We start from the raw sequence: 16832 nt of genomic DNA on the forward strand, positions 1-16832 counted from the left end.
CAGACAAAACAGAAAAATAAGGATGTTTATTAAGGACATTTCTAGCCCACAGCTAGGACTCACTCAGCTCTATGAGCCACTCTCCGACCTCATCCCCATTCAATGTGAATGACATTAGGGAGGCCGGGCCACAGGTAGATCCCACTGCCTGACTAAAGGGGCCACAGCAAAGGGTCCCTCCCATAGCCAGGTATAGATACACTGCTGTGGATGAAGAGGGAAATCTCATTGGACTAATACATTCCTCCACACCCTGCCTGGACCCTTTTACTCCTACCCATCTCCCAAGATGACAGGTCAAAGGTACCTAGTACCATGATGTGGGGTACCAGAGGAAGCCCCTTTATTAGGCCCAAGAACTATGGGAAAAGGATACCCTTCCCTTCTCAGCCATCTCAGGCCTGGGGGCTACTGAGGTAGACAGGGAGGGGCCAGGCCACTCTAATCCCCCTTGTGGGCCCTGGTCTGGGCTTGCCCCATAGGGAAGCAGGGGGTATTTTGCTGGTACAGGAGGCTGGTACATCAACCCAGACTGGAATGCTGCAGTTCTTCCCGAAGCCACGAGGGCACTGGCTGTCCAAGCCGGCTCAGCAGCTTCGACAGCTCCAAATTATGGTTCCGGAAAAATTCCGTAAGGAAAAGACGGGACTGACAGGAGAAAAATGAAGGCAGAAACGGTAAGGAGTGGGACACTAGTTGGACACAGAATCATATCCTGGAAGTGGAGTGGGATCCCCTGCCCCTGGCTTTACTTACCTCAGCGTCCATATCTGGGTACCTCCGGCCTTTGCTTCGGCCCAGACAGCGAGTCTTACCACCTTCAAGTCCCTGGCACCAAAATCCCTTATCGTCATCAAACCTGCTCGACAGGAAGAGGCCATGAGGTGGCAGGGAGAAGAGAAACTCAAGTTCCATAAATGCACAACACCCCTCCCTGCCCACAGGGACACGTCTCTCCTTGTGAGACAGAGTAAATCCATGTCTCTAACAAACATGGTCAACCTGCTTCCCCATTTCCCACAGAGTACTCCTCCCCTGGTTCACGCTTTCCCACCTGAGGGTCCGTGTGTAGTTCAGAAAGGGTGTGATACCCAGGAACTTCTGGATGCTCTCCATTGAGGCTGCTGGGTTGGTACGCAGCTCCTGCCCATCCACAATCAGCAACTAAAGGGACAGGGATGTGGTTCCCTCTATATTCCTAAGAAGCCTCTAGGCTGAAGGGAAGAAGAGGGGAAGGGGAATGCCATTGAGGGCTCTTGGAGGGATTATACCTGTCCAGAGGGGTAGTAAGTCAGCCAGCGTTGTAGATGGGTAGAATAGTAGCCAGGGACAAGACAGCGGTTCTGCAGGGAGCGCAGTGCCAGAGGGGTCTGGGAGGAGGCTGAAATCACCTGATAGAACGTATAATTCAGAGCAACTGGGTCTCCATGGGCTCGCTGATGCTGAAGGACAAAGAGAAGGAAGGTGAAGGACTGGTGATTTGACAGTATTATTCTGCCCTTGTGCATGGTCTGGTGACAGACAGCACAGCATAGGCACCTGTCCCCAAGGCACTAGTTAAAGTTTCTCTACCCTCACTCCTTTCTCCCTCTCTAGCAGTCACTGCACCACCCCCTAACCTTTAGCCCATTGTGTCCCTAGCTTCAGGCAGACCTGGTACCAGGAATAGGCCCTGTCAGCAGGGTTGGTGAGCACAGTGATGATCTTGGCTCGTGGCAGGAGGGCAGCCCCACGCCGTGGCACAACCTCTGAGTCAAAATAGGTGGCACTTTTTTCAAATAGGAAATCAGTGCTGGCATTGGAAGGGACAGGGAAGAAATCCATGTACCTAGGAAGTAGCACAGAAGAGAGAAAAGCAGAAAAATATGCAGAGTGAAGTGGCCAGCAGTCTGCTGAGGGAAGCTGGAATGGGGTATTTTGGGGGAAGGGAACATTCCTCTGAGAAACATTCAAATGGGGCCCAATCTCACCAGTCAATACCCTTGTGGTAATTAGGGCCGTTGAAGAACTGAATCTCCTCAAATGTACTGGGGCTAGGGAAGCTGCTAGTTACAGCTGGGTGCAGGCTCAGGAAGAAGTGAATAGCCGTAGTCCCTAAATGGGAGAGAAAGGCCACTATGGGAAGGAAGCCAGCTCAACAGCATGAGCTTTAAGGAAGTGAAAAAATAACCACTCGGGGTAGGAAAATCCCCTTTGGCCAAACTACAATGATAGAGGAGGCCCAGGGAAAGGCTAAAAGAGTAATTCTCAGCTTTGACTGCACTAGAATGACTTGTGGATCTTGTAAAAACTCCGCAGATGATTCTGATACACAACCAGGGTTAAGAATCACCACCTCAAGAGACTGGATCAATGAGGGGTGGGTATAAAGGGAGTTCCTTTTTTTCTCTCTTAAAAATTCAAATTAGGCCATGGTGGCTTATATCTGTAATCCCAGCACTTTGGGAGGCGGATGCAGGTGGCTCATGTGAAGTCAGGAGTTCAAGACCAGCCTGGCCAACATGGTGAAACCCCGTCTCTACTAAAAATACAAAAATTAGCCAGGCATAGTGGCACATGCCTGTAATCCCAGTTACTAGGGAGGCTGAGGCAGGAGAATTGCTTGAACCCTGGAGGTGGAGGTTCCAGTGAGCTGAGATGGTGCTGTTGCACTCCAGCCTGGGCGAAGAAGCAAGATTCCGTCTCAAAGAAAAAAAAAAATCAAATAAAAATACTTTTCTCATCCCTGTGATTACCTGGAGAGAGAAGAGAGTTCCTTGACAAAAGGATTCTTTAGGTTTATTAAGGCAAGGCAAGAGAAGTTAGCTAAGGATATTTCACCTGTTTTCTGGGGTCCCACAATGAGGAACTTTGGGAGCCGATCACAGGTTTTCTCCTTGGACCAGATATCTTTGTGCCTCTTGTCATCACAGGGATTCTGAAGGCAGGGCCAAGAATCAGTTAAGGTCTAGTCTTTTTTTTTTTTTTTTTTTTGAGATGGAGTGTCCCTCTGCTGCCCAGGATGGAGTGCAGTGGCGTGATCTCGGCTCACTGCAACCTGGGTTCAAGCGATTCTCCTGCCTCAGCCTCCCAAGTAGCTGGGACCACAGGCGCATGCCACCACGCCCAGCTGATTTTTTTGTATTTTTAGTAGAGATGGAGTTTTGCCGTGTTAGCCAGGACGGTCTTGATCTCCTGACCTCGTGATCTGCCCGCCTTGGCCTCCCAAAGTGCTGGAATTACAGGTTTGAGGCACTGTGCCCGGCTGGCCTAATCTTTTTTTTTTTGGGGGGGGTGCCGCGACTTGGATGCCTAGTCTTGTCTTAAACCCCTACCCCAACTGGATGCGATGGCTCATGCCTGTAATCCCAGCACTTTGGGAGGCCAAGGTAGGCAGATCACCTGCCGTCAGGAATTTGAGACCAGTCTGGCCAACATGGCAAAACCCCATCTCTACTAAAAACAACAAGAAATTAGCCAGGTGTGGTGGCCCCCACGGGTGCCTGTAATCCTAGCTACTGGGGAAGCTGCGGCAGGAGAATCGCTTGTACCGGGGAGGTGGAGGTTGCAGTGAGTGGAGATTTTACCAGTGCACTCCAGCCTGGATGACACAGTGATCTGTCTCGAAAAAAACAACAAACAAGAAAACCCCACCCCAATAATGTCTCTCCTCAGCCTGAGCTCCACCTTTACCTGCCAAAGGGGGCTTCGCTCCTGAGGGAAAAGTTCAAAGTACTTCTGTGCAAGTGGGACAGGAGGAAGGGTCTGTAGGCGCAGCCGTGTCCAACACTGAAGGAAGCGCACCAAGCTCTCAAAGGTGTACAGGCCCAGCCGGTCATTTCCGTAATTGGACAAATGGGTCATAAAGATGCTGATCTGCAAGGGGGTGCCTGCATGTCAGATTTGGAGAGCCTATCCCACCTCTGAAATAGCCTTGGTGAGTAAAGGTCCCAGCCTGCAAACACCTTGGCTCTACAATCTACTGGCCCTTCCTCTTGGTACCTTACCGGATTAAGCAGCACTGTTAGAAAGAGCTCTCCACCTCGGATGCTTCGGTCTAGCTCACGAGAGCCTCCAGGATACTCATTATAGAAGATTGTGTGAGTGAAGAGGCCACATGTCTGCCGGGGCAGCACCTGGAAGGAAAAGAAGAAACATGAGATTTGAAAGATAGAATGAGAAGTAGATAAAGGACACTGGGATTTAGAAAGGACTCAGTCTGAAGTTATACCAATAAAGCTCTTACTAATGGTGTTAAATTTTTTCATCCTTCTACCCTGTCCTATGTACCCCCATACTTGGACTGGCAGAACATAGGTCAATGCATGTTGAAAGCTGTTTAAATGTGAGAGTTTTGACTCAAGTTTGTATTGAGAGTCCTCACCATAATGCCATTGTGAATGAAGCCACGGCGGTAGCGGGCAGGGCGGAGATGGGGATACTCCTCAGTGCTGGTCACTTGGATGCCCCACACGGATTTCCAGGCCTCATAGAGCTGCGTGTGGATGGGGTACACTCCCGAGTGGTGGGGGGCCACAGCATACCCAAGATCCGTGGGAATCCCATGCTCCTGGGAATGGCATAGATTCTCACCGACCTGGTGAGGTTTGGGGAGTGGCGGGTAAAGAGGGTGGGGAAGCCTCCACAGAAAGTAAAATGCAAAGGGTAGCCCATTAGGGGAAGGTTGAAAAGGAAGGATGGCTGGGAGAAAGTATGGGGAAGAGATCCAAGGGTCTCACCAGAGCAAACTGTTTGTTGAGCCTCATCTGGTCAGCCAGCACGGAGCGATTGTGGAACAGGTGTGGCTGCATGTGGCTCCACATGTGGGGGAACCACCAGAACTCTCTGCGGTGCTTCAGCAGCATGTCGTCCCCTGCATCCTCCTCCTCTGTCCCTATGACCACACGCTGACCACTGACCACAGCCAGTCAGCCCCTATTCCCGCCTTTGTTTTGTAACAACACTGACCAACTTCCATCCCTGGGACAACCCTACTGATCCTTGCCGAAGCCTTTCTGTTTGTCCCATTGCCAATTTGCCCTCCAGCCACCCATGTGAACCTAAATTCATGCCCACTGGCTCCTTACAGTAGTCTGACCCCAAACCTTGACCCTTTTCTCCAACTTGTCTATCCATGGAGGTAGACAGTAAAGGGATAGATCAAACTATGATATGCTGAAGGAGTAGGAGAATAAGCTCACCAGTATGATAGAACTTGCCCGAGAAGCCCAAGTTGAAGGTGAAGTTGGGGACTAAGGTCCTGAGTTTGTTCTGGGTGGTCAACAGAGCCTGGGAAGAGTAGAAGGGACATGAGAAATCAGGTGAGCAGACTGAACAGTTAATAACACGAGAAGTAGCATTCTTCCTGCTTGGAAAGGCAGAGAGTATACCTATGACAAGCTACATTAACAAGGAAGGGAGTCTGACAGGCCAGAGTGTGAATAGCTTCTAAGAAGAAATTTAAGTGACAAGACTGACCTCAACATCAGCCACCTTCATGCGGGTCCCTTCCTTGCCCACAAAGATGTCATCAATGTCTACCAAGATGTAGCGGTCAAGGTCCAGGCAGAGGCGCTTGCCAGTGAGGTATGCAACAGCATCGACGAAGATAAGTTTGTGGAGCCAGAAGGAAAGGCCGTGGCCAAAGAGCACCCGCTGGATGCCATCATGAAGCCCCAGGTCCTGTACCACAGTGGGAAGCCGGGCCCGATGGGGAACCGGTCCTGGCACCAGGGGCTCAGCTGGCCGAAGGCTGGCAAGAAGCACTGGTTCATATGTACTATGATTGGATTGGAAGATGGTCCAGTCATCACCAGGCAGTGGGCCTGGTTCTAGGCGGCTGGGGCGTGTGAGATGCAGTAGGGGGGCAGAAGGATTCACTTGGTAGTCCCGGAGCCCCAAGTTTGAGTGTAAAAAAAGGGGAAAGCCCTTGAGCTGGGCACTCAGTAGGCTGTGTTCGTGGGCTCGGAAAAAGCCAATGATGCCCACACCATACTCCACACAGTACCGGTCTAACAGTTCCCGACTCCAGGCATCCAGGTTGACATACTTGAGCAGGTTCTCATAAATGACCAAGACATAGCGACCATGGGTATTATCAGTCAATGTGGGCATGTCCCCTCGGCCAGGTGCCAGCTCAGTGCTATACTGAAAACGACTAGACTCCAGGATGGCCACAATTTCCTGCCCCAGCTGTGAGTATGCACTTTCCACAAACACAAGGACCACGGGTTCAGTTCGAGCTGTCTCTGGAGGCCTGGGTGGCCGAGGTGGAACTGGAGGCCGTGCAGGGCCAGAACCAGCTGCCCCACTGCTGCTGCAGTCTCCCAAAGGCAGGGGCAAGGGTTCCTTGGCCTTAGGGCTGGTGGACACATAGTAAGCCAGGAAGACCATGGAGCCCAGGCTGAAAGCGATCAGCAGCAGTATGAGGCGGTGCAGTTCCAGCTGCCGAGCTGGGCGTACTACCTTCCACAACTGGAGCATGGCGGGGGGGAGGAAAAGAGGGGGGAATGGGGACCCCCTTAGGGGATGGGAGGTAGGAGTTCTATAGGCTAGGACTGTCTTGGAAGGGTAGAAGGATAGGAAAATAGGGGAAAGAGATTCCCTTAGGGGCCGTTGCCTTAAGAGGTGGCAACGAGTCACCTTAGTATAGGGTAAAGGAGGTAGAGGGGGAAGCAGGGGGCCACTATACAGAGACCACTCGTCTCAGGTCACCATGGCCCCCTGGCCCATGGCTTCAGGCTACAAATCTTGCCAGGCTCTCCCCTTGGCCCTGGCTGAGTGCCTCACATCAAAGGTCAGAAAAGTTCAACCTCTGGCCCGCCTACCTGTAAGAGAGAAATTAGTGGGTTACTCCTCTCTGTGAAACTGTCATTAATCCATTCTCCCCATCCCATCTCTCTTACCTCCTGCTTACTGGCTAATCTGTTCTAAAAAAAAAACAAAACTCTTGTAGGAGAACACAAGCTGAGTCCTATACCTTAGCTTCACAGCTTGTTCCCTTTCCCTTTCTTAGATACCCAAATGAATGTACAAATTCTCTTCGCTAAGCAAAGCTCAGAGATGGAGCAGTACATGCAAATGCTGGAAGGGAACAAATTTCCCATCAACAAGAGGCTAAACATCCTAGAAGGCTAAAAACAGGCCTGCTCTGAAAGGAGTTCCTAGCCCGTGACTGAGCAGTTGGCCAGCGAGCAACAGCTCTGATCTTTCCGTGAGGAAGCCCCTTTTGGGGGCCTTTTTTCAGAAAGCCCCAGAAGTCCCCAGAAGTCCCACGCTCAAACGAAATATCAGATAAGAAGGAACTCATGAGTCCGTTAATCTTCCTCATCGATCAAACCCAACATCACAGCCAACAGCATTAACGAACTTGTAGTCAGGTGGACACTATGGTGGGGGAGTTCAAAAGGAAAGAGTGATCCTCATGATAGCTAATCATTCTAGCAGTTTCCAAACCCAGAACTTAGGGACTCTCTTACCCGTTGCTTGTGAAACATTACCTGCCCCTGACCTTCACGTCAACTATGCTGGTCAGGAGAGGAGATAAAAATGTAACCCCAGAGCAGGCCACACACTGGGCGCTGAGAAAAGCCAGACTGCTGAGTCCACTCTAGTTCTCCTTCCTAACTTAGCCAAAGTGGTTCTACAACCCTATTCTTTTTTTTTTTTTTTTGAGACAGAGTTTCGCTCCTTACCCAGGCTGGAGTGCAATGGCGCTATCTCAGCTCACCGCAACCTCCGCCTCCTGGGTTCAAGCAATTCTCCTGCTTCAGCCTCCCGAGTAGCTGGGATTACACGTGTGCACTACCGTGCTCGGCTAATTTTTTTTTATGTTTAGTAGAGACGGGGTTTCACCTTGTTGACCAGGATGGTCTCGATCTCTTGACCTTGTGATCCACCCGCCTCGGCCTCCCAAAGTGCTGGGATTATGGGCGTGAGCCACCGCGCCCGGCCTACAACCCTATTCTTGAACAGCTCAGAAGAATCCCTGAACTAGCCTGGAGAGACATGAGGTATTGAAGCCAGTTACACAATAGTACTTACTTGAGTAAGGACTGGATGAGAGAGAGCAATAAAAACTTAAGTCATATCCAGCCAATGACAGAAAGAAAGAGTCAGGACAGTGTGATCAAAAAACACAGTTTTAAGGAAGCCTAATTTTGGGGACCTCTTTTGTTTTATTTATAATTTTTGAGATGGAGTCTTGCTCTGTTACTCAGAATAGGTGGTGTGATCATTGCCTACTGCAGCCTCGAACTCCTGGGCTCAAGTGATTCTCCCACCTCAGCCTCTCATGTAGGTGAGACTACAGCTGTGCACCACCACACCCTACTAATTTTTAATTTTTTTTAGAGATGGGGCCTTGCTATGTTGCCCAGGCTGTTGAACTCCTGGGCTCATGCAATCCTCCTGCCTCAGCCTCTTATGTTCTTTTTCTTAAATTGACTGCTTCTGTAAGTTTTATTGTCACTATCCTCACCTCAGTCTCCTCATAAGGCTGGCAATCTGTCTCTACCACCCACCCCAATATACACACATCTCAGGGGTGATAAGGCAGAGCTGGGGTCTTTCAGAATTGACAGAGATGATTTAAAAACAGTTTAGGTCAGGCATGGTGCCTCAGACCTATAATCCTAGTGCCATGGAAGGCCAAGGCAGACCGACCACCTGAGGTCATGAGTTTGAGACCAGCCTGGCAAACATGATGAAACCCCATCTCTACTGCAAATACAAAAATTAGCTGGGCATGGTGGTGGGCGCCTGTAGTCCCAGGTACTCGGGAGGCTGAAGCTGGAGAATCACCTGAACCCGGGAGGCGGACGTTGCAGTGAGCTGAGATCGCACCACTGCACTTCAGCCTGGGTGACAGAGTGAGAATCTGGCAAAAAAAAATAAATAAAAGCAGTTCAGCTTTGGCCTAGGTAAAACTAACGACATGAGAAGAGAGCTGGGGGAGAGGATCAAAATGGTGACGGGAAGGGGTGAATGCTAAGAATTTGATATAACTTTAAAGAAAACATCGTAGCGAGGAGGTGACTGACAGAAAGTCGGTACTCAGAGTATATCACCCCAAATTTGAGAACTTACAACTTGCCAGCCATTCTTCTGAGAGCTTTACATATATTTAGTCCTCACACCAGCCCTAAGAGGTAGGGAAGAGGTACATGCTCCATTATCCCCATTTCACATATGAGTAACTTGAAGCCCAGAGAAACTTAGGAACTTGCCCAGGATCACACAGCTCAGTCAGTGGGAGGGCTGGGATTCGCCGTCAGGCCTGTCAAGCTCCAGAGCCGCGTTCTTGGCCGCTGCATTTTAGTTTCATACCTGGAAGCAGCAACAAGGTTTAGGGAAGGGGCACCGTGGGCACCGCAGGCCGGGGCCAGTGAATACTGAGGGCCAGCAGGGCTGGGAGAGGTGGGTGTGTGCCGGGCGGGAGGTCTCAGAGGAGGGCGAAGCCGAGTGGGAGCCGGGCCTGGGCTAGGGGAGGCCGGGACGGCCAGAGTAGCGGCGCGAAGGCTGCGGGTGGGGGCGCCGAGGGGGCTGGGGGCTGGGGGCTGGGGGCTGGGGGCTGGGGGCTGGCGGGCGGGGAGGCCCTGCAGAGGGGAGACGCAGGCACAGGTGGATGCAAAGAGCGCCCCGGATGTGGGACACCAAAGGGGAAGGAGCCACGGGTGCGCGGAGGCGACTCCAGAGTGACATCCAGACAGGGTCTGGGATGGGAGAACCCTGCGGGGAGGAGGGAGCCCGCTCGGTCCTAAGGGGAGAGAGGCGGCTCTGAGGGAGGCCGGCGGAAGGAACCCGGGGCGCGGCGCGAGCTGGGGCCGCCCGGGACGACCCTGCGGGTGGTGATGGTGGCAACACTCGAGGGAGTCTGTGGGAGGGAGTCTGGGGGGGGGGGACTGAGCGCGACGGTGGGCGGGTGGGGGGTCTCCTCAAAGGCGGCTCACCCGGAGGACTGGGCGGCGTCCCCGCTGTCCCCGGGCTCCGCCGCGTCCCGGGGTTGCCCGGCTTCCCTGCTCTCGGGGCCACGGGCCGCGTCGCGGCTGCTCCGCCATCTCTGAGAGAACGCTCTGCCGCAGCCTGGCCCAACCACCGCTCCCACCGGGGGAGGCGGCGCGCCGCCGCTCGTGGCACCCACTCGGGTCCACCGGCTCGAGCCCGGGTAGCCGCGCGACCTCCGTGCCGGGACACCAACAGGCCCGCCACAGTGCCTGGCCGAGCTGCAGCCTCCGAGACGGCAGGCTCCGCGCTCCGCCCGCGGAAGCGCACCCCCGCCTCCCGGCACGATGGCACCGCCCGCCGAGCGTCGGGCAAAGCTGCTCCGGAACATGGGCGGGCTCAGGCCCGGGCTCATCCACTCAGCCCGCAGAGGGGGGAGCCGGGCCGGCCCACTCGGGGAGGGGAGGGAGCGGTCCAGCGAGGGGCGGGGTGAGGGGCGGGGCGATGCCCTTAGCCGGCCCCTAAGGCACCCACTCTCCCTCCCCGCCCCGCCTACGCAGCACCGAGCGCTGGTTGGAGGTTGAAGAGTTTGAGGGTTCTTTTTTTTTTTGAGTGGGAGTCTCACTATGTCGCCGGGGCTGGAGTGCAGTGCAGTGGCGCGATCTCGGCTCACTGCAACCTCCGACTTCCGGGTTCAAGCCATTCACCTGCCTCAGCCTCCTAAGTAGCTGGGATTACAGGCGCCCGCCACTACGCCCAGCTAATTTTTTGTATTTTTAATACGGACGGGGTTTCACCATGTTGGCCAGGCTGGTCTCCAACTCCTGACCTCCGTTATTCGCCCGCCTCGGCCTCCCAGGTGCTGGGATTAAAGGCGTGAGGAAGTTTTATTCTCAAAAGGACCCAAAGGGGGCAGGAGGTACCTCTCTCCAACCTGGTAACCCAGGCTGCTGAATTTTTTTTTTTTTTTTTTGAGATGGAGTCTTGACTGGTCGCCAGGCTGGAGTGCAGTGGGGCAATCTCGGCTCACTGCAACCTGCCCCTCCCGGGTTCAGGCAATTCTCCTGCCTCAGCCTTCCGAGTAGCTGGCATTACAGGCACACGCTAATTTTTGCCTAGCTAATTTTTGTATTTTTAGTAGAGATGGGGTTTCACCATGTTGGCCGGGATGGTCTCGATCTCTTGGTCTCTTGATCCCACCTTGGCCTCCCAAAGTGCTGGGATTACAAGCGTGAGCCACCTGCGCCGGACCCAGGCTAAAATCTACGCCTCTGGCTGTAAGCCTCCAACAGCAGTAACACAATGGACTGTTTAAAGGTTATTTTATTAAATATCTTCAGTTGAAGGTTTCATTGTAACAAAGCTATGAAGGGTCTACCAACATTCAGAACAAACACTATTTTTAAATTATTTCTATGTCATGCAAAAATTCTGCATCAAATGCCTTCCATTTCTTGTTTAAAAGGTGATTTTTTTTCATAGTCTATTGTCTATAGATGCTGACATTAGCCCCAGAAGAGGAGTAAGAATGCTAAGAAGTAGGGCTGGAGCAGCCACATGAAGCTATGGGTCTCAATAAATTCTAAGACCATATGTCTTCAAACCAGCAAAACAAAACCCTGTGGTGAAGGGATCTGCGTGCTGGCACTGCAGGCTGCAGGGCAGGAAAGGGCTAGGGCCCAGGGCCTGGGACATGCATGAGGTGCTCGGAGGAGCCTGGCTAAATCCAAGCACCAGCACCTGTGAGTCTGGTATCTTCTCAGCTGTCTCCCAAGTAAACCTGTAGCTTTGCCTCTTCTCCCAGCTCTTGTGCCTCCTGCAGGTAGTCCAGAGAGCTGGAATCTACCCACCTTTACCCCAAAAGTGCAGATGTTTGGGCAGATAAATCTGCAGCGTTGTTTTCAGGGAAACCAAGGCCATAACCAATTGCTCCTCCATTATCTTCTCTGCTATCTGCTTAGGGTATAGATCTCTTCCTCCAGGAATGGAACTCCTTGAGCACAGAGAGGGACAATGAAGGTAGAAGCCTTGGCTCTGGACACCTCTTTTGGGTTACATGCGGGGAGAGGTGATGCCCATGCAGTTTGTCCAGCAGTAAGTCTATACTTCAGTTGGTCAATCAAGAGGCCTCTGTAAGGACACCTCTTCTTCTTGCCAGAGCAGTCAGGTCAATCTCAAAGACAGGAAAAGAGATGGACGTGCAGCAAGGAAGAATAAGAAGGGAGGCAGCCCCAAAGGCAGCCTGAATGCATAGAAATGACCATCATCTCTTCTCCCACTGCCTCATTCCTCCCATTCCACAGTAGCGCTTGGCAGAGTGCCCAGGCCCAGATGAGGGTCAGCATGGGGACCACCACCATGAAAAGGCAAGACAAAGATGGTCCAGATCAGCACAGAAACAGAACCGCCAAAGGCGGCACGGGGAGCCCTGACCAGGGCCCGGCTCTCTCCTTGCTGAGTTAGAAGAAAACACGAAGCAAAGCAGCAGCAACCCCTCCCCCTCCTAGCTGCAGGCATAAGGCCTCAATATCAGGGCCCACATGCATTGTGCATCCTATAGAAATGGATGAGTGAGTGAGTGCATGTCAGACTAATACGAGGTTTCTCATCGGCTTCATGGCGGGCACACTTCTGCAGCACCAATTCTCTTCCTTTCTACACTAAATGAGACAGTACAGCAACGTCCGGGCCCTTAGTCCTGAGGCCACCACTTCTCAGCTGCCTCCACAGCAGGCTCGGAGCTCTGTGTTCTCTGCCAAGTAGGTCTGATGGTCACAATGTTCTCATCAGCCTCATTCTAGGCACCTATGCAAGTTCCAAAGAAGTCCATTCCTAGACCTGGGGTAAGCAGGCCACCTCAGGAGCTGCAATCACATCACAGCTCCCAAAGCTCTGTCAGAGTTCTTGCCTGGTCCCCTCGAGTCCATGGGGACCAGAGGCCAAGCTCACCTCTTCAAGGCCGGTGGGTGAGCCTGCTGCTCATGCCGGGATGGACCTCATACAAACTCCTGCCTTCTTGCCAACCCAAGGGCTGTTGGTGGTTTTAAAACGCATCATGGTACGGATTCCTTTTTTTTTTTTAAACAATCTTTTTTTCTTTTTTTTCCTTAAATGTAAAAAACACCTCGGTACAGCAGAGACAGACACGAAGGGCGGGCGGGAGGGCTGCATGCAGGGGCGTGCATTGGCTGCTGCCGCTTTTGTAATTGAATTGTTTTAAACCTCAAACAAACAGGACTGCCGCTGTCACTCAGGCCCTCCAGAGCCACTGGCTGCGAAGGTTCGACCTCTGGCTGGAATCTCCTAATGCCCCTGTCAAACAGGACAGAATGTGGTAACAGAACAGAGGACAATGAGTACACGGATGAGTTCCGGTGACTTCAGCACGCTATATACGTTGCCAAGTCTGCCTGAGAAGGTGGGGAAAGTGGGTGAAGCTAATGTTTAAATACAAAACTGCCTTCCATTTGCGAAGCACTTAACTAAGTGTTTTACTTACAGTATCTTACTTAATCCTCACAATGATTAAATGAGGTAGGCACCACTCTCTGCCTTTTTTTGACAGCTAAAGAAGCTCAGTTTAGGGAGGGGAAGTAACCTGTCTGAGGTCACCCAATTTGAAGTCATAGAGCCAGACCCCAGTCTGTCTGATTTCCAAGCATAACTTACTGAAACCATTCTGCCCAGGCTTTGCCAGTCCTCTGGGATCACACACCTGAACTCAGGACCATGTGACTCTAACTAAAGCCTATAGATTTTCTATTCTGTTAGGCTGAGTTTAGATTTCGTAAGGCTCCTCTCCCAGGCCACCTCCCAGCCTTCTCTTCTTCCTCTGACCCCACCTGTCTGTCCCAGGCCCTTCCAGCCCCTCTCCCCCATCAACCAGGTGCACCTGTGGCTGAGCTCACTGCAGCGGTGCGGCAGGGGCCCCTGAGCAGTGATAGTGGACATTGAGCCACTTGCCATCCCGACGGTGCCAGACCCGGGTCTCTTCTGACTGGCTGGTACGAGGCCGACCCTGCCCGTCGATGTACTGGGTGAGGCGGATGTAGGCGATGCATGCTGCGTCCTCCCCAATCACGTGGACATGTGGGTTTAGGATGGTGGTATGGATGGGCTTGCTGTTCTTGGACAGGACTGCAGGGCAGGGTGGGGTAGGTAAGAGGACATCAGGCCTGGGCACCTGCATTTTACTCCCAGCCTGTACTTCCAAGCCTTACCATCGCCCCAGCACCAAGTCCTCCCAATACCCTCCAGAGGCCGAGATACCACATTACATTAGTCTCCCTTATCCAAAAGGAACAGAAAGTGGTTAACAATGATAGTAGCAGCTGCTCTTTTAATCAGGCATTGTGCCGGGGGTTTTACATGCCCAAGCTGTATTTCTTGGTGGATAATATTCTCTTCATTATAAGATAAGGAAATAGGTTCAAGGAATAATTTGCTCAAATCATACACCTGAACTCAGGACCATGTGACTCTAAAGTCTATAGATTTTCTATTCTGTTAGGCTGAGTTTAGATTTCATAAGGCTTGGCTTGCCCCTAGCTAGGGTTGCAAAGCAAAATCATGAACTTAAACCATTCAAAATTGATTTGTAATTTTTTTTTAAAGGCACCAAAGCTGAAACAGAATCACTAAAGCACCAAGCTCAGGATATTTCCAGGTTCTCTGGGGAAAAGGCAAAAGAAGGTGGATTGCCATTATTAGCATATGCTGTGAAAACTGTTGCTTTTATTGAGATTCACATTTTAGTTCAATTCAAATGTCAGACAGGGGCTACATGCCACCTTCCTAGAACTAATATAAACTCTGGAATTGCTTCTGGCTAATAGAATTACTTAGATAGCTGGGAGCTTACATAGGCAGCTGAGATGTGATAAGGGTGGGAGTCAGCAGAGAAGTTAGTGACTAACTACAACTCAGGGCAGGATAGGGAAGGCCCCCCATAAAGTGGGGAAAAGATAAAAATAAGGAGGGGGAGGGTCTCACAGAGTAGAGAGGAAGATGGGAGGGCGTGATGATTCAGCTTCTTATCCCCTTATCTTCCACGAACTGTCCAGAATGCACACCCTCCCCGCCATACAAGACACCTGCCTTCCTCCATAGTCAGGAAGATTCTAGCCACAACTTCTGATCTCACAAATCACCAACAGTGCCCTGGTTTGCACATTCTTATCCTGATTTTAATTTCCTCTACTGTGAAACCTGCAGACACAGAGCTTAGTTCTTACATGCTGAGATCATCTCAAGCTAATCTCAAAGGGTTTCCAATCCTTCTGGGAAAGAGGTGAGGCTTAAAGAAATACGTGAACTTGATTGTGGTGACTGGCATTGCCACGAAGCAGCTGCAGAATGAATGGGCACTTGGGGATCAGAAGCAGGGCCCTCAAAGGTGCCTGTTTATGACCATCGGGGCACAAAGAGGCAAGCATATAGAGTAGAGCAGCATGAAGGTCAAATGAGGGAAAAGTGGGCAACTGGGATGAGAAGGTGAGCAGGAGACAGAAGCAAAGGGGTGAAGGGGCAGGCAGGAGTATATCAGCAGCACGAACCCACTCACGATTCTCAAAGTAAAACTTATGGAAATCCATCCCCTCCACGAGGTTACCAAGGGCCTCAGGCTCAAAGGAAGTGAGGCCTGGATCACAAATCTTCCTGTGAGGGGGGGGAAAAAAAGGCAGCCTGTCAGGCTTCTATGGAGTGACTTGTCTTCCTTCCCCATCAGTGGTGTCTATCCAGTAGCAGCAGGCTAGCTGTGGCCATGCCAGACAAGTCAGCAAAGATCTTCCAGGCCTGCCTATTGAGTCACTCAGCCCTGTGCTTTGGGCCCACTGCCAGGACACCATGGGTAAGCTCAGGGAATCTACCTGCAAGAGTTCCCAACTTAGGGAAGCTTAATTCAGATACTTTGCCCAAAGTCCAACTTCCCTTTCCTCAGGGTCCTAATTGTTGTCTGGAGGCAGGGAAGGCCTTGGGAGATGACTTACATGGGCGTCTACTTACGTGTAGGCCTCAAAGTCCCCATTGTTGATGGCTTCGATCAGCTGTTCTGTGATCTTAATGATCTCCTGTTTTCGCACTGTGGGAGAGAAAAATCCATCAATTTACTGACTGGGGAACCTCCCAAGTGACAGAGAGCCTTCCCCAGTCCCCAGGGAGTCCCTGTGATCGCTTTGACAAAGACATCCCTCTTCTCGGTCTCTAGGGCCCTTGGCAGGAAGAGTGAGCCCACCTTCCCTTCTACCTCCCTCTCTGCAGTCTGCAGAGACAATAACTACCTCCTCCTGAAGCCCAGCCATTAGTTACGGATCTTTGGCCTTTGCCTCCCTCTCCATCAATAACCAGGTTGTGGAAAACATGCTTGCCTTTAACAGGCGAGGAGACTGGTACATCCTGAATGCTGTGAGGCCCTCCCCTGTATGAGCCACCTCTCTCACAAGCATCTCCCAGTAAGGCTGCTTCCACCTCCAATTTACTTCTTTCACCTGAAGGGGCTCAGTCAGGTCTCAATCACCACCCCTACTCTTAGCCCTCATTCAGTGGCCAGGACCCAGCCCTGGGCGACAGGCAGCCTGACAGCAGAATCCAGCTACAGCTGGGGTGCCAAAGGACCAGCAGAGTCCTAGGATGGATGCTTCCCACTGCTCATCAACTCCATAGGGCTTTTCTGGGAGGAATGATCCCGGAATTGTAAAAACTTGTGACAAGCGTCTACCTGAGAGGCTGCTCCATTTACCTCTCAAGGCTTGGGAAAGCTGTACATTTCACACCAGCTCTCATGCCAGGATGTGTTCCTCAGGAAAATCAGAAAGGGCTCAGACTGACAGGCAGGCAGAGATGGTGCCCCCAGAGCCCTCCTCCCCACCCCGTCCCAAGCCAAGGGACAGGTCCTGCCAGCAAGGGCTTCT

At 51.9% G+C, this 16832-nt stretch overlaps 2 protein-coding genes across 27 annotated transcripts in view; both read right to left on the reverse strand.

The window, feature by feature from the left end:
* Positions 1–6: 6 nt before the first annotated feature.
* Positions 7–10276, reverse strand: NDST2 (N-deacetylase and N-sulfotransferase 2). Of its 2 annotated transcripts, none has more exons than XM_074382412.1 (15): positions 9930–10276; positions 9067–9306; positions 5458–6806; positions 5181–5268; positions 4719–4873; positions 4364–4549; positions 3987–4115; positions 3673–3855; positions 2821–2917; positions 1971–2094; positions 1654–1828; positions 1272–1442; positions 1055–1164; positions 757–859; positions 7–648 (listed from the first exon to the last, which is right to left on the reverse strand). In XM_074382412.1, exons 3-15 carry the CDS (start codon positions 6460–6462, stop codon positions 523–525), a joined length of 2652 nt encoding a protein of 883 aa, XP_074238513.1. In that variant the 5' UTR covers positions 6463–6806; positions 9067–9306; positions 9930–10276; the 3' UTR covers positions 7–522. The 2 variants fall into 2 exon arrangements, with proteins under 2 accessions (XP_074238513.1, XP_010348789.1); XM_010350487.3 differs by having other exon boundaries at positions 9207–9306; positions 9930–10272.
* Positions 10277–11226: 950 nt separating this feature from the next.
* The window catches only part of CAMK2G (calcium/calmodulin dependent protein kinase II gamma), a 61854-nt gene continuing 56248 nt past the window's right edge, over positions 11227–16832 (reverse strand). For 20 of the 25 annotated variants that reach the window (XM_039478308.2, XM_039478315.2, XM_039478310.2 and 17 more), the window contains 4 exons: positions 15928–16003; positions 15485–15579; positions 13814–14058; positions 11227–13233 (listed from right to left, as the gene is read on the reverse strand). In XM_039478308.2, the coding sequence (XP_039334242.1) occupies positions 13826–14058; positions 15485–15579; positions 15928–16003 (404 nt within the window). In that variant the 3' untranslated portion in view covers positions 11227–13233; positions 13814–13825. Of the gene's footprint in view, positions 13234–13813; positions 14059–15476; positions 15580–15927; positions 16004–16832 lie in introns of those variants that run through there. The other 5 variants (XM_074382414.1, XM_074382415.1, XM_074382416.1 and 2 more) reach the window with 3 other exon arrangements.

This window comes from Saimiri boliviensis, chromosome 12, assembly GCF_048565385.1.
Source record: "Saimiri boliviensis isolate mSaiBol1 chromosome 12, mSaiBol1.pri, whole genome shotgun sequence".
Taxonomy (NCBI): domain Eukaryota; kingdom Metazoa; phylum Chordata; class Mammalia; order Primates; family Cebidae; genus Saimiri; species Saimiri boliviensis.

Bases quoted from the DNA above. Each gene is read 5' to 3' on its own strand.
- NDST2 (XM_074382412.1), bottom strand. From the start codon at position 6,462: ATGCTCCAGTTGTGGAAGGTAGTACGCCCAGCTCGGCAGCTGGAACTG. The intron at 3,856-3,986 runs GTAAGGTACCAA...ACCCCCTTGCAG, and splicing joins TAACAGTGCTGCTTAATCCG to ATCAGCATCTTTATGACCCA. The intron at 649-756 runs GTAAGTAAAGCC...TTCTCCTGTCAG, and splicing joins ACCCAGATATGGACGCTGAG to TCCCGTCTTTTCCTTACGGA.